At 39.5% G+C, this 17,182-nt stretch overlaps 1 protein-coding gene across 3 annotated transcripts in view; it reads right to left on the bottom strand.

Moving 5' to 3' along the window:
* The window catches only part of SNRK (SNF related kinase), a 41,289-nt gene extending 24,463 nt beyond the window's left edge, over positions 1-16,826 (bottom strand). The window contains exons 1-4 of one of the 3 annotated variants that reach the window (XM_054190229.1): positions 16,526-16,826; positions 5,224-5,322; positions 4,698-4,860; positions 3,172-3,864 (exon numbers count right to left, since the gene is read on the bottom strand). In XM_054190229.1, coding sequence (XP_054046204.1) covers positions 3,172-3,760 — 589 coding nt within the window. In that variant the 5' untranslated portion in view covers positions 3,761-3,864; positions 4,698-4,860; positions 5,224-5,322; positions 16,526-16,826. Of the gene's footprint in view, positions 1-3,171; positions 3,865-4,697; positions 4,861-5,223; positions 5,323-16,268; positions 16,431-16,525 lie in introns of those variants that run through there. The other 2 variants (XM_054190227.1, XM_054190228.1) reach the window with 2 other exon arrangements.
* Positions 16,827-17,182: the final 356 nt, after the last annotated feature.

Genomic DNA, 17,182 nt, shown 5'->3' with positions numbered 1-17,182 from the left:
GTTTTCCTTCATATACTCATTCTAGTATTATTCATAAGCCATCAGAAAAGCCATGCTTGTGGCAAAGGTCTTATGCAAAAAAGACCATGATATATCTTGATCATTTTTTATTGAAATAATTTTTGCGAATATAACAATAATTTTGGATAAATGAAAACAGGCACGGGGTTTTTGAAATACTATAATGAGTGCAAATGTACCTTAACATGCACAGAGTATAAGCAGGGCAATCCTTTTTAATTTGGCATTTTAGTAAATTGAGTTGGTTTTCAAGTGGTCTGATGCTCATAAAGGAGCAGGACCACATGGTTGCACTGGAGAAAACCTGACCTTTCTCATAAGCAACTAGCTGTTAGATTGGTTCGGCTACATCGTAATATCATCTTAACTGGCAAAATACCTTTGCCATTGTCAGTCATTATTATTGCAATATTAACAGCCCTATTCAGCTAATAGCTGAATGAGTTCACAGCACTTCACTATTTCAGGCTATATATATATATCTCTCTACACACACACATATACATGTACACACATACACCTTGCACATTACCAGCATCAAAATGTAACTGATGTTATCTCTCTTGTGGACTAGAAATATGCATAAATTCAGAAGTAGACGTTTTCACAAGTATGACCTCATCTTCGCATTAAAATTTATCTTTAAAGGTTAAGAAAAGTTTGCACAAGCTGATTTCTCAGTTGCATAATTACATAGTTGGTGATAAATTTCCTAAACATATATTCTTTTAAGATTTTACACTTAAGACTCCATTTGGGGAAAGAAGGCTTTAAAGAAGTCCCTGATATTCCCCCCCCCTTTAAAATACACAAATAAGTCATATTTAGAAACCTTACATAGTGTATCTTACTTTTTTACCCAGTCAGAAAAAAACCCCACATGCTTCAAGGCCGTTATCTTTTTGGCAACTCATAGCAAATTTTGATATTTTGATTCTGTAACTATTGTACTGACAGTACTTTAGAGATTTTGCAGTGCATTACAAAATGATGAAAACTGTGCTACTAAAAAGTTAGACTACAAGCACTGCAATCTGTCAACTAGGATAGGAGAAGTTCTAGCATCCAGTAACCAAGACAGTATATTGGGGAATAAGTAAGCAAAAACTAATCACTGAAGTGTATTTGAATATTCTCAGAAACAGAACTTAACTAGCATCCTTAAAGATCAGCTAGAAGAAATTTTTTTTTTTGTAGTTTTTCTACTATTCACATAAATCCACTCTATATTAGCAAGACCTCCTCCTCTATGAATCCATTTAACCATTTTCTTCTAGTACTATTCCAAAGTATACCTACCTGATTGCCTACAAAGTCCTCTAAGAAATATTTTATATGATGCCACCATTCTTACATTTATCATTAGGAGGTCCAAAGTGTGCTTTATTAACTATATAATTCAACTTGGACCATCTGGTCATAATGGTCCTAGTGCCCCTTGCCCTCCTTCCCCTCATTAATCCCCATACACCTTCTTTCTTCCAAGCATCTTCAGTTGGGCAGCAGTATCAAAACTTCATTTTGTGCTCATCCTCTAAAATCTGACTGCTACTCTGTTTTTTCATGAAATAATTCACATAAGGCACTGTACAGAATATTTAACAAACGCACTTTTCCATCTAGTTTCAGAGGCCACTGCAATCAGTTACACTCATGCTTCAGTAAATTCTCAAAATAAAGAGACATAAAAGAACACAGAAGAACTCAAGATCTCTCGTTTGCCACTAATAAAACCAGAACCAACTCATTTAAAACATCTGAATCTAAATAGAAATCATTTTGTCAAGCATCACTGTAGCATCAACAAAACCACAAATAGCACAGACATCTAAAATTCCTAATTATAGCACACTTGAGAATGTACTTTCAAGTCCAGAAAACCCACAGTAAAATACCTATTCAAAGTTAAAAGTCACTAAGTGACATTCAAATGTTTAAGCAAAGACCATAAGATCTACCAGCTAAAAATGTTTATATTAAAAATAATGCAAGAACTTTCAACAGTGTACAGCAATACCTTGTCAGCATACAAAATTAGCTGATTGTTTACCTCAGGTAAATTAGCAACAAATTGGACAAGTCAGTCTTAATTTAAACCATCACTACAGCCACTACTATAACCATGATAAAACACACACACATCCATGTACAGAGTCCTAATGGGTGTTATTAAGACAGTAAAAGCATCAGATAGTGGGCACACAAGAACAAGAGGCATGTTGACTACAATAAACTATTTTTGAAGCACCATTTGGAATTACATGTACCTAAACTTGTTGGAGAAGCAGCAAGTTTACCTCAACTAACAAACAATCTGTATGACTACAAGACATTCTTCAGTGACTCTATCAGTGTTTACAGCTATTTTAAAAAAAACCTCTAAGTTACTTCTAATAGAATATGCAGTAGACCTAATAGGGAGAGTAAGAGAATTATCTGTAGTAGTCTGTCTAGCACATTCCACTTTCCAGCTAGAAACATGCAGACTAATTGGCACATTACTGTTTCTCTTACCTTTTAAGTAACTGGGAACTCACCCCCTACTTTCAGTTCTCAGACAAAAAAAGGGCAGAGAAGGGGAAGAGGGAGTTAAAGTTTTCCTTAATTCCCTGTCTCCTCCTTCCATAGCCAAGTTAGTACTTATTAAAAATTGATTCCTACCACCTTGCAGCAGAACACGTAAGCAGCTGGGCTCACACTATCATTCTTATATGGCTAAACTGAGAAAAGAAAATCACTGGGTGGTTCAGGTTTGGGGTTTTTTTGGCAGGCGGGGGGGAGGGGAATTGTTAGAAATAAACTAAAACCAGGCACTTTTCTGAAAAGGAGATGGGTCCTCTAACAAAGCAAGTACAAATATACGCACTGCATCCACATTATTATTAATAGAAAAGTTAATTACAATGTATGCAATTGCATCATCTCATACAAAAAAAAAAAGACTTTTAAGCATTTTTGAGAATGTTTTACTATCTCCTTCAAACAGAGCTGCTCCAGCATTAACTCATCCATAACTGATCCACGTTATAATATTATTTCTTGCCAACTAGATGGCTTCCACACATGGCATTAACTTCAAACAGAAAACAGAGTGCTACAACATCATGGTACTTAAGTTTAGATTACTGGTTGAATTCAAAGCAGACATACCCACTGCTGGTGCATCATATTCATCCCCAAGTAAAATTTCAGGAGCAGAATATGCAAGAGATCCACAGCTTGTGGTGAGCTTCTTTCCAGGCTGGAATTTGTTGCTGAAGCCAAAATCAGTCAATTTCACAAGTCCTTGTTTTTCAAAGAAGACCACATTCTCTGGTTTTAAGTCTCTATGAACTACATGCAGTTTATGGCAGTAGGAGATGGCATGAACTATTTGAGCAAAATACTTTTTTGCCAGATCCTCATTCAGACCTTCTTCATGTTTCATGATGTAATCAAACATATCTCCTCCATCACCCAGCTCTAAGATAAGATAAAGCTTAGTCTGGGTGTCAATCACTTCATACAGTCGTACTATATTGGGATGCTGCACTAGTTTCATGCATCTAACTTCCTGAAAGAGATGTCCAGTGGCTAAAGTGTCCAGTTTGGTCTTGTCAATTACTTTTACTGCTACTTTTTCACCAGTAAAGACATGCCGAGCAAGTTTGACCACAGCAAAGTGTCCTCTGCCCAAAGTTTTATCCAAGTCATACAATCCCGCAATTTTTCCATCATAGCCTCGTTTGAAGCCTGCCATTCTGTTTCAGAAATGAAATAATATTTAAGCTCTTTGGAAACGTGATCTTTTCATATAAGAGTATCTGATGCAAATAAGTAGTCCATTGTCACCGCCAAGCACACCTAAAAATAAGGAGACAAGATTATATATTTGTATAAAAATAAGCAAAATTATTATCCTGTAATTCTCCTAAATTTACACTGGCACATTATTACAGATTACTTATGAAATTATTCAGGGAGTTTTGCAAAGGGTTTGATAAACCATTCTGTGGTAACCATCAGATTTCTGAAATCACATTATCAGGATGCTTGAAATCACATTATCAAGATGCTTGAAGAAAGTGAATTTCAACAATGCAATAACAAAAATTTCTTTGAAATTCACTGGCCTTCTTGTTCTTGGCTTAGAAACCTTGCAAGCAACACTTGAAGAAATCAGTGTTATAAGGACCATTAAAGTTGGCAAAGCTGAAATCTGTAACTTTTCCAGCTACGTTATAAATCAGCTGGGCAGCACAGAATATTGATAAGAGGAACATACTTATCTTATTTTTGGTGTATTCCTTCATGTTGCAGCATAAAACAGCTCTAATACAAAGTTCTGATGGCATGACTTTGGACTTTTACCTTCTCCCTTTTTACAGCTTCCTGTTTAGTAAAGCTCAGACTGACATACAAGACTTAATTTTGTTACTCTAATTAATTTGAGCATTATCAGTCAATACTGTAATTACAACAAATGAAGAAAGCCTTACAGGCTGAAATGAAACATTCGGGTTGGATGTACTCTTAGTGCTAAATAAAATGTCTTCTTAAATATTTTGACTGGTGATAAAAGTTTCCATGTAGGATGCATATGTTCAGCAGTCCTGGGAATGAGTCAGGAGAAGGGGGAAGAAGGGTAGGGAAGAGAACTCAAAAGTTCATGTTATTTATGCTGAACTCCTGCTTACCAGTTAATCTAGCATTTAAGCAAACAAGATCCAACTTATAAAATGTTCATATTCAAAGCTGGTTTTGAAGGTCTTATGTCCCACAGTGCCATTTTTTCCACACACGAAACTTCCCAAAAACTTTTCCTGCATCTTTAACTTAGACTGAGGTTTAAATAAAAATCTGTATCAAAAAAATAAAGAAAACCTGTATCATTTCTCCCACTTTGTGTGCAAAGTAGCTAGAAATATGAAAATTAGATGGCTTATTGCCAACTCAATAAAATACAGAAAACACAGCTCTTTAGAATATATTTTCACAGTTTCAAAACTGAACTTCAAAAAGAAAATCTTTGAAAAGGAAGCTGGCAAACAAACAGCCCCATACATTAGTTATTCTCCAGTTGAAATGTAAGCATTAGATTAAAAACACTCCCTGCTAAACAAGTTATTTCACAGGCAGTGAAACTAATGAACCTGGTTTCATATGGATTCAATTACAAGGTTGGGGGTCCTATGAGGATTCTCTGATGTTTAACAAGCTTACCTTACTGCTTCTCTCAGCTGGAGCCATGGTATAACCTCTTCTCTATCCAGCTGTCTACTTCCACAAACTCCGTGGGAATTCAGTTTGAGACCTCCACCCCTGTAAAATTTGAATGAAATCAATCAAATTCTGAAACCTCATAACTTAAACATGGAACAGGATAAGTGTAACAATCATATAAACATTGGGGTTTGGGGTTGTTTTTCTTTAAAGATAATAATCAATCTTTAAAAAACTTCATTGAGTTTTGTGTTACTGTATCCTTTCTTTCTGCTACTAAGCACTATGCTTTAGAAGCTGTTCCAAAAACCACTCCACTTCACTAGAAGATGCCATAGTATCAAAACTGGGGTAGGCATATCTGCTTCTGAACACATCCCATACCGCTCATCTTACAAAGTTTCCTCTACCACTCCCAATTAACCATGTAATACCATCCCATCCTTATTCCAGAAAGTACAAAACTAGATTAGAGCATGCTACATTAAACCAAACACCCATGTCAAACATTTTCCTACCTGGTAAGTAACCATTAGAGGATGCATAGGTAAGAACATAGTACAATGGGAAACGTAACAATAAATAATGAAACTCTCCTTATCTTTAAGAGATTCAAAAACTTCTTTACATCAGAGGGCAGTGGCTTTGTGTTTAATAATGCTTGATGGATTCCACCCCACCCCTCCCTGCGAAACTGGGCAGGTGCTTTATTAAAGCATGTGAATTTTTAGTATGAAGAACATCCTGCAACAAGGAGTTTAATAGCTTAAGTATGTGCTGTGAGAAGAACCACTTCCTTTTGTTTGTTTTTAATCTCCTGATAATTTGTGCATCTTCTCATTCACTGTCTGTTCCAAAACAAGAACTATCATACTCTATTTACCTTGCCTCAAGCAACTCAGTTTTATTTTAGCTTGCTTCCTTCTTAGCTTCAGTTCAATCTTGTTCAAGTCCTAGTCTGTCACTCCTTTTACAGAGGTTATTCCACAGGTTTTAGCATTCCTCTCACCTTTTTCTACACATTTTCTGGTTTGTTTTGTACTCCTTTCTTAGGCAAATTTGGCTCTTGGGGTTTCTTTTGTTAGTTTTGTTTTTTTTTTGTTTTTTGTTTTTTGTTTTTTTTTTTTTTTTTTTTTACAACTACTGAGCACTAACATAATGTTTTCACGTAGTGTTTTATTATAGTTGTATAATGTTCCATCATACTGACCTAACCCCCAAAATGCAGGCTAATGAAAAATAGTCCACATACATACATAAACCACCTAATCTTAACTTGTATGAAGCAACAGGGGAGATATTAATCAGCTGTGCCCCATACGGTTGTATGACTCCAGAGTCTCAATCCTCAAAGGACTGCAAGCATTTAAAAAAAAAACCCCAACAAACAAAAAACCCACCCCACACAAACACACTTTATAGAACTGCTGTCTCCACAGCACCCTAATCAGACTCTTCACTGCTTCTAGATGAAAGAAATAAAATAAAAAGAAAAAAGAGCACACAAATTTACAAAGACAACTTTTTTAACTGCCACCAGGACATTACTCCTCCTTACAAATCTGTTTTACCCATAATGCATCCTGCAGCCAATACCTTATGCTAAACTACTTAACAGTTTTAGAACCCTTAAATTTTAAAAAAATTGTAAGAGTTGTGTCAAAGAACAGATAGCCATTTCCTAAGCCATTCAAGTTACCAACAACACAGACTCCAGCGCTCAAGTTTTTATGGACCAATACTTTTCTGAATGTTAAGTCAAATCTCAACATTTACATCTCTGCTTGCATGAATACATGACACCCTGCAAATCTGGCCCAGATCACGAAACACCTTTACTCTCTGAGGAGGAGATGTGGCTTTAAGAGAAATTTTCTGTTAAGTCTTGGATTCAAAAACAACACCTGCAGACAAAATAGAGCTTTCTTAGTGCATGGCAAAACCCAAGTTTTGTTACTGGAAGAGGTAAGAAAGATGGGAGGCAAAAAAGTCTCATTCAATTTTGACTTAGCTTTTCTTTCTTAAATTCAAGAAGGTTCCATCCCTTCCAGAGCAAAAGGGAGAGAGTAAACCCAGCTAGATGTAACAGAACGTAACTTGTCTGAATTTAAGTAACTGCAACACTCAGCAGTAAGGAAAGATTTATACTAATTATTTTGTTTACTTGGCACATTCTCAACCATCTTCGTACAAACTCAAGAAGTGATTTATCTCTAAATGACAGAATGCACATAAACATCAACCTGTCAACAAAATTCCAGCAGAAATCAGTTATGATTAAGCCATGGAGAAATACATCAGACAGTAATCAATAGGATAAAAGCCTACATAAATGAAATACTAATGTTGCAGCCCCATTAACTGAAATAAAATTAATACAGATTCATTAACAGTTTAACATAGAGTTTCCACAATAACAGACCAACTAACTTTTAACTCTGTGGTTTTAAAATAAATCTTTAGAGACAAAGCTCCCACAGCTAAACACAAGGATCTTGGATGCACACACAGTTTGAAGTGAACATACCAAAAATCAAGAATTGTTCAGTAGTAGGAAATGGATGCAAAACTGTCATAGTGCATATAGATATAAACCTTGATTACAATTTAAAGATGCTACCTAAAGGATCACAGTTGCTATACTTCTCAGAGAAGTAGTCTCTTTTTCTCCGTTTCTCTCTAGAGTAAGAAAGAAGAATTTTGAAAGCACTTAGGGATCAACTAAGAGTGCAGTTGCACAAAGTACCAGCTTTCAAGCTGAAGAAGCCTCTTTGTGACCCTTTCTTTGCAGTTGTCTCTTTAGTTACATCAGTAACACTTTTGGGGTTAACTATAAATGGAATCACCCCAAACTTCCACATTCAACACATCTACTATCATCATGCTCCAAAACAGGGTTAGTTTTAGTGACAGATCATTTCAGTGATCCAGTTTACAATGTGACCTCTTGAACATTTTTACCAAATGAAGGAGCTGCAAACTGCACCGCATGACAATCGAAGTTTCAGCCAACCATACTTTGCCAGCAAGCCAAACTACAGCCTGAGGAAAAACATTTAAAGGCCAGTTATATCACACAAAATATTTAACCTGTCTCTCTTAATTCACATTCTCTCAAGTCCTTTATAAGTTCATTTTTCAGCATTAAAGAGTTTAGGTTTTCTAGTTAGCAAGCTTACTAACCATTAGCAGCATTTAATCCATGTGCCTAATTACAGATTTAAAAATGCAGTTTTCCTTAACTATACCAGAATTCAGCTACACCCCCGATCATACTCGTTTTATGCAATATAGACATTTACCAGTAAATAGATTCAGAATAGATCCTTCCTTCCATAGAAGCTCATATATACTGCAAACAGCCTCTGTGATGGAGACCTGCAGAAGCCGTTTTGTAGTATCACATGCATCCTATTAAGATGCTTAACAGTACTGTGATTCAACCACCTCTAGAAAATGGATGAATAGATCTCCAATAGATCTGTTTAGAAAAACAGCATGTTTCAGCAACACTAGTTTTTCTTTAAGCAATTCATCCTGTAAAAAAAGTTTCATTATATTATACACTACATGCAAGACCAGCTTAGTTCATCTTACCTTAATGTGTGTATTAGCTTCTTACTTTAGAAAATGAAGATGCAAGGTCCCATTTCAACAAAATGATATAATAGTATCAACACAAAAACTTCCCTGCATTATCAGGCTAACAGATATAAAAGCTGAAGTTATCTTCCTGGGATTCATCTGCCCACAGACAGCTAACAATTCCTGTCTCCCTTCACGATAAATGGAGATTCAGTCAACTCAGATAAGAGTCTATGATAAAACAAATTGCACCCTAAAGCAGATAGCTAAATGAATCATTTCTTAGAAGCACGCATTTTCATTTTCTGTAACAGGAATTTAGGATCACTAGTTCAGTGGATGTACAGATTATACACATCCACAAAACAGATTAAATAAATTTCACCTTGTTTCTCCTTTTTACTCTCTTTTGTCTCAGATGAGTAACAGCATCTATACCAATTAATTTACTACATAATTTTATGTTGAGAAAAAGACACATGTTGCTATTCTTCCTAGAAATACTAAACCAAAATTTGACATAAACTGATCTCAGAGATCCAGAAGCAACTTTTTTAGTCTGAAAGCAATTTGTACAAATCATTAAAATCTGAGAGCAAACTGGAGGAAACACCAACTTGGTATACAAACTGTGCAAGTATAATTTCTTAAATTTTTTTCCAATATTTTCTTTTTTTTCTGCTATCCTACTGCAAGATACCTTCACAGTCTAATCCATGAGTCTTTGTTACTAAGTGAGCCACTACTATGTGATGATGTTAGACCTTTCCCCAAGAGGGCTTTTGATCACCTTTCCTTTTATATAAGGGAGAGCCAACACACTAGGAACAGGTACAAAGTGTTGCAAGAGTGAAGTGTGAAGAACATACACACTTAATGCATACCACATGCTCTGAACACTAGTCATGACTCCATTCCTCCGGAGTATTTCAAACTTTTTAAGCCTCATACTACCCAATATGCCTGAATATTCAGGACACAATATGGGACTTAAGAGCCCAAGAACCTGTGTTCTCCTTTTGTTTCCACACAGAGGTGTCACAGTCCAAAGCCCTTCCTCCTCCACCTTCCTGTGACCTAAGCCTTCACAACTACCATTCAAAGGTACTCAAAGAAACGATGGCAATCTATACCTGCCCTACAACCAAACACTTTGCAGATGCAGCATTCTTGGGGCGTAGGAGCAGTGGTGTTACAACTCAGCCCTTATATACACAATGCTATCTCATGCTTTATTTTCCACTTCGTGTGACTGCATCACAGCATACACACATATCTTCCCCTTCACTGATGACAAACTCTATAAACGCTCTTGCTCCTGACACGTTCCACAATAAAACACTATAGTAGTTTTTTTTCCAAGGTGTACGTGCATTTTTATTTTCATAGGAGGTCTCACTGCCATCTCCCACAGCATCAGCATCCACCTCACAGTGCGTTAGTAAAGTGTCAAGATGTATCAGCAAATCTCTCTACCATTCAGCATAGCTATACCTGGAATGATGAAGATAAAAATTATCAAGTAGTTCTATGTTCCAAACATAAAAAGAAGAATTAACCTACACAATTTAATGGTATTCCCTATTTTTAAATAGTCTTCAGAATTTTGCTCAGAAAAGATATGAGAGCTACCAATTGCTGAGGAAGTTTTGCCATTAAACATTTGGGAAGCCTTTAGTGAAATGTTAGTTTCATGATTTTAGAATGTATTGCAGGCATCAGAGCTACTGATGCTCGGCCTTAACTCTTCTTAGAGCCCAGAAATAAAAACAAAATGCTAAAAAGAATACTTCAACTCTAAGGCCCATTATTCAGTCAACAGCAAGCAGTAGAAATATTTGGCAGGCCTATAAACAGGTTGGGGGAGGGAGGGGTAGCATTACAGATTTGAGAAGAAATAAGTTACTAATGTTATTTTGTAACAGAAAATTATGAGAGCCTACATGACCCCAGATCTAAAAACAAGACTTTGAGGGAGCTCCAACATATGAGAAAAATAAACTTAAAAAATACGATGCACGATTCAGGATACCGTCAATTAAAGAATACACATATTTCTTAAACAAGAAATCCCCAAACTTTCAGACCTACAGATTGCTGTCTGCCATCCCATTTTCTTGAAGTCATAATACACTCACATCAAACATGGAAGGTTAAAGTTCTCCTCTTTCACACGGGTTTGCAAGGCTGCGGCAAGTGGTTGGCAGAACACTAGTAACGAGTAAACTAAAATTTGAGAACTGTGTGGTAGAAACCCCACTAGATAGTCGGTATCTTTGAGAATCATCTTCAATACACATAAGTAAGAAAAAACACTGGACCTGGATTGCTTATTCAAGGCCCCCACACTTTAAAAGTAAAGAACCTGTATTTCCTTTTTTCTTTCACACCAAGCCAGTGAACGAGGAAAAAAAAACGCAGACAACACTGAAGTAGGTATGCATTCCAAAGCAGTAGTAAGATAGCAGTCATAATAGCAAGATTATGATTACTGACTAGACACCAAAGCTATTAAGAGGACAGATGTGCTAAGAGTGATCAAACTATGATCCATTGACAAACCCGTCATTAGTAGTCACTGGCATTGGTTCCAACTGCCTGTAGTTGTGAAATGTGTTAAAAGCCCAAAATACTTCCATAACAATGCTGATAATCGCTGTAGCTCACAAGGCACTTTCCATTTCTAAGAGGAGGTATTACACAATACAAATGCAATCTGCCCTATGGATTTAAGAACTCAGCAATACCTTTACACCATTTAAAGTCCTCACACCAGCCACAGCTCCAAAAGCAATTCATTTCATGTTGTCTCTGTTTTCCTCTTGTGCCTACTCTCCAAGTCCAGCATGCAGCTAAACAAATTAAAAAAGTAATACAAACAGACACCACCACCATGTTCACATATCAGATGCTTCACCAATACACCACTTAAGATCTAAAGCTGCTCTTAAAATACTATTGCAGGGGAAGAGAAGAATACCCCATCTTCCCAAATGGCCATGTCCCATAAATTATCTTCTGCAAAGTAGTAATAACATCTTTTTAAAAGGACTTGCTCCAAATTGTGTGATATCTGCTAGTACTTTCTTTTTGTATCTGTAAATCAGTTACAAAACTTTGTTCAGACCCTGTGATGTCATGATATATAAAAAAATTAGTTTCAATTAAAATGATCATGTTTTGCAGTTCCCACTGAAAGAAAAATTTCTCCTTAGCTACAGGAAATTAACATGTGTATCTTAGTTACAGATATTCATAAACCTAACCAATCAAGATCTGGTATCAAAGAAGTCTGAAGATCACAGACAAGCTTTTCAGTCAACCATCTTGCACACAACAGAGATAACTCATATTATAGCCCAAAATTATACTTTCCAAGCTTGATAAGCAGTATCCAAGTAGCTTCTCAAAGGCCTTAATATTCTAAATCTCATCACATTTTCCTTTTTTTCTTCCTTTTTTCCCCCCAAAACAACTAGGAATGTGAAACTGACAAAGAAATACTTTGCGTATCGGACAGAAGTCATATTATTGTGATTCATGATGGTATCACTATCTTTTAGAAAGGACACTACATCTTTATTTCCAGAAACCCTACTGCAGGAACTTCGCAGAAGACAGACAACTCTGATTTCTATTCCACCAATCTGGACTCTTCTATAAGAATCGCCTCATCTATTCCATGTTCACGAATTCTGAGAATTGTTTCACCTATTTCAAAGGTATATTTATTAACATTACCACATAATTTTCTTATGCCAAACAGTGTAGCAAAGACCACTAACAGGACTAAACATTCCACCATTAATCAGTGAACACTTCAGTGTGGCTTTACATTTTAATAAGTTACCACTGTGGTAACATCTGACATCCTCTCTGTTATGTAAATTCAGAAACACAAACAAGATTTTTATTCTTTATCAAGGGAGGTGAAAGCATCAAATGCTAGTTCAAATACTCGTATTCAGATGCAAATATGTGTACATACTGCTAGTACCTATTACAAGCAGTAACAACTTCTATAAAATTTCTTGAGAATTACCTCTGAGCTCAAATGTCAGACAGCTTCATTTATTTAGCAATACCTCTGGAAACACAAAACTTCCATACTGAATTGACTTATGTTGCCTCAGATACTGACATTTTCCACATAGGATACAAACTACTTAAACCTTAAGAAATAGATCGACCTCAGCCTACAGTTACTCAGCTTCAATACTTTATCATCATTTATAGCACCCTAAATTAGTTAGGAAATGGTAGACACCTGAAATTCACCATGCTTCAACATGAACTAAAATTATAAAAGCCTAGTCTGTCATCTTATCTCTCAAGTAAAGTTGCTTTAAGTCCAGTCAGTAACTAGATAGAAGACTGCTGCACAAAACACGGAATGATATACGAAGAAATTAGTAAAAAACAGTCTGTCGAATTCAGTGCAACATTCGTGTCCCAACGCTGTTGAAGATCACTGTACAATGGAGAGATTCAGCTTTTCAGAACGCAAACACACTCTGTTTCACAAGTGTAAAAACTACACAGCACTTTTTCCTCATTAAGTTCTTAACATTGGTGACTTAATCAACTTAAGTGTACTAGAACTCTGCCAGGGTAAGTTATCCTAGAATTCTAAGTGAATATACAGTTTTTCAAATCCTCTTAAGCTCTTACATAATACTGTTATGTGTATTAAAACAACAGCTACTTTACATTATTACAGAAGCTGTAGTATTCCAGTTAAGTGCTCGAAAGTAGTGTGACAAGGAAGATGCACAGAATCTCATAGGTTACTAAAGTTAAGAGCTTATGCAATTTAATATTAGTACATTCATCATAAACTCCAGTTTAGCCCTATATACAAAAGGTAGTGTCCCTGATCTAAACCATGTTTCATCAGTTTCTCATTTTAAGACATAATTAGAAAACACTACTAAGTAGGAAGGGGCAGAAGTTGATCAAGAAGTTTTACAGCATTTCAGCGGAATTTTGAAAGCAGACAAAATCCTAGAAAAGTGCATTATTTCATGAGACACACATTCTGAGGAAAAAAAGCTGGCTGCACCAGGATATTGTGCCCTTGAAAGCAAGGCAGGCAACAAAGCAAGACAAAGGCACTAGTCTGGCATTACAGTTGCTAGTGGAATAAAAGGACAATGATACACTCAAGGAATAGACTGCAAAAGAATTTTTCAAACATGATATTGAAGGCAGAGAGTTAGAGCCTTAGAAGAGACTAGGTTGATCAGAACAGTGCACACGAAGACAACTACTCCAAGCAGAAGAATATCTGCAGTAGCACATTAACATGCACACTCCTAACATGCTATTTGTTTAAAATAACCAAAAAGCAGGCTATGTATCTACAGTGAGACCATCCACACCACATGTGAATATCAGTTCTTATAGCAAGATGATTCAAGGAACAGCAGTAACCTGTACAGAAATTCCAGTATCCAAAACTCAATCTGTACTTTCTTGCTTCTCAATTGTGTAAACAAACAACACCGTTTATCACTAAGTCCACTTAAGGTGTCAGCTTTTCCCTGTTTTTATTGGGAGCCTCAGGTGTCAATCACACCTTAAAAGAGCCAAATGAATGTGCTGTCTTGGGTACCTTGCCTACCAGGCACTACTCCAGCATTCAGGTTAGCTGCTTGTCCCAGTCACTTGAAAAATCATGCCATCAGTCTACCACTTTTCTGGTCATGTAGAATATTCAGGAAAAAGGTGAGACAAGACTAGAGTTGCTTCTCCTTAGCTTTTATTGTTAAGTCCTCAAATTTGGATGTTTTCACACACTAGAAGTAAAAGGGGCAGATACTAGTCTATTTAACATTTCAACGTGTTTCACAATGTAGAATTTGATTGCATTACATAGTAATGACTGTTAGTTCTTGTAAGTTTGTTTCAGATTCCTTCTTTCTAAGGATCAGCAATAGTACAAGAATAACCACCAGCCAAATTCCCACTTTCTGTGATATAGCTATCAAAAAAACCCACCATTCATTAACCCAGTTCCTAAAGGTGCCTGCCTTGCAAGAACTATGTTAGCTAAATGCTAACATAATAAGCATTTGCTTGTAAACACTTCTATATAGATTTTGCTGAGATTCATTAAACTGGTCCTTCCCCAGAGCTTGAAGATCTAAATATATCCATAATAAACAACTCCAAAAAGCAGCCTATATGACTAAGTAGTGACTGCACTACAGAGGGCAGGCGTAAGCAGATTTGCATGCAATTCATTCATGCTAGATGGCTGTAAATCATACAGTACACTTAAGCTGCTCCTGGAACTGCAATGGTACCACTGAGGAAACCACTTCTTTGCATATCTACTCTTAACAAGCTCTTAAAAACAAGATGATCAGAAACTATCTATGCATAAGCAAAAACCCAAAGCTTTATATATGCCTATATCCCATGTAAATCTTTCTCCTTCACAGGTGTTCTAGCACCTCTTACCAATAAAAATATCCAATCTGAAAATAGGTCACATTTGTCACCAACCATCCTCTGGCCAATATAGGCTTTTTCCCTAGTGGATGTTCTCCAATACTTTATTCAGTCTCCTTATTTAAAAGAAAAAAAAACAATACCAAAAAAACCAAACACACACCAAAACCAGCCACACATCTGTCCTTCAGCTATTACCAAGACTGTACATCAACCATAAACATCTTTAAAAGTCATCTTCCATAAATTTAACTAGCGGAGTACCACCTGGTTGCCAGAACCCACCTAGCAAAAAGCACAAAGACCTCTCTCCAGGACTTACCTACTTATCTGACTGATTTCTATAGTAATCTAAAGGAGTAAATTCAACGCAATAAGTGTATTGACAGAAGCGATACACGTATCGACAAAGAGCAAGGGATACTTGTGCTTTCAGCTTCTGTCAGGGGCATGCTCCAGCTCTGTGAGCAGCAAAGACGCCAGCTTGCGTTCTGAGCAAACCTGTTGGCTATGCACCTGGTTCCGAGGGGTAAGATGCACCGTCATTCCCCCAAAACACACCCGCGACCGGTCCCACTCTCTCACCGGAGGGCTTTCGCCTCGCTTGTTTATCTTTTTTTTTTTTTTTTTTAAACCAAGCGACAGAAAATAGGCGGCGGAGCCAGCGAGGGCAGCAGGGTGGCGGAGGGGTAAACGGGCCGCCGCTTTTCCCGCGGTGACCCCGCGGTGGGCGTACGCCGCTGCGGGGCGGAGGGCGCGGGCAGGCAGTCGGGCGGACACGCGGGGGGCACGGACACGCGCGGGGTCAGACGGCAGCGGCGCGGCGGGGAGCCGGTCACACGCCTTGCTGCCGCGGGGACGTGTCGCACATGGGCACTGCCTGGGAGGGGGAGAGGGCTGGCATGGGGACAGGCCGGGCTCTGCCGCGCCAGGGGGGCACGGGAGGCTGCTGCCGGGAGCCCGCCGTCCCCGCAGTGACACCCGCTTCTCCCCCCCCGCCCTACCTCCGCTCTCTCCTCCAGCCCCGGGCAGCACCGACACACCGACCTTCGGCGGCCGGGAAACGTCCCCCAACCGCCTCCTCTCGGGCCGAGGCCGCCATTGGGCCGGCCGGGAGGAGCTCAGCGGGCGAGGCCGGCTCCGCGAGAAACGGAAAGGCGAAGGGAGGGGAGGAAGGGAACCCACCACACCCCACCGGCCCGGCCCCGTCCTCACCGGCCCGGCCCCAGCCGAACCCGGCCCAACCCCGCCGGCAACTTACTGCCTGCAGCAGCGGCGGCGTCTCCTCGGGCCGCCGCGCCCCGCGCCGCCCCCTGCATGGGCAGCACCCGCCGCGACTGCCCTCGGGAGCGGCGGCGGGGACGGGGAGCGCGGCGGGAAGGGAGGGAAAGGGTCGATAGACCCCAGCGGGGAACCTCAGCTGGGCCTCGGGGAGGGGTGAAGGGGGCGGCGGCGGCAGCTCCTTGCCCCGCGCCTGACTGTCCGTCCGGCTTAGCGCTCCGCCGGGCCCTGCCGCTGCGGCGACTCCCAGGCGCAACTGACAACAACGGCCGCGGCAGCTCGCGGAGAGCCGTTGGGAGGCGGGGGGGAGTGGGGGGGGGGGGAGGGGGGCGGGGCGGGGCAACAGAGGGCCGCGCGAACCCGCCAGCGGGGCGCCGCTGCGCCTGCGCGGAGGGGGGGCGGTGCCGTTGCCGTCACGGTGGGCCAATGGGGGAAGGGGGAGCGCGCGCGGGGGCGGGGCGGCGCGTGGGGAGGGGCAGGGGAAGGGGAGAGGCCGCCTGAGGGAAGGGCGGGAGGGGGCAGCTGAGGGGACGGGGGTGGGTCGCGGCGGGTCGGCGGCACTCGGGGGCAGGGCTTGCTCCTGTTTCTGGGCTCCGGCTTCCTGAAGGTGCCGGGCAGTTCGCCCTGGAAATGGCAA

This window comes from Rissa tridactyla, chromosome 2, assembly GCF_028500815.1.
Source record: "Rissa tridactyla isolate bRisTri1 chromosome 2, bRisTri1.patW.cur.20221130, whole genome shotgun sequence".
Taxonomy (NCBI): Eukaryota; Metazoa; Chordata; class Aves; order Charadriiformes; family Laridae; genus Rissa; species Rissa tridactyla.
Note: the sequence above shows the minus strand (reverse complement) of the source record. Positions and strands in the feature narration are given on the sequence as shown.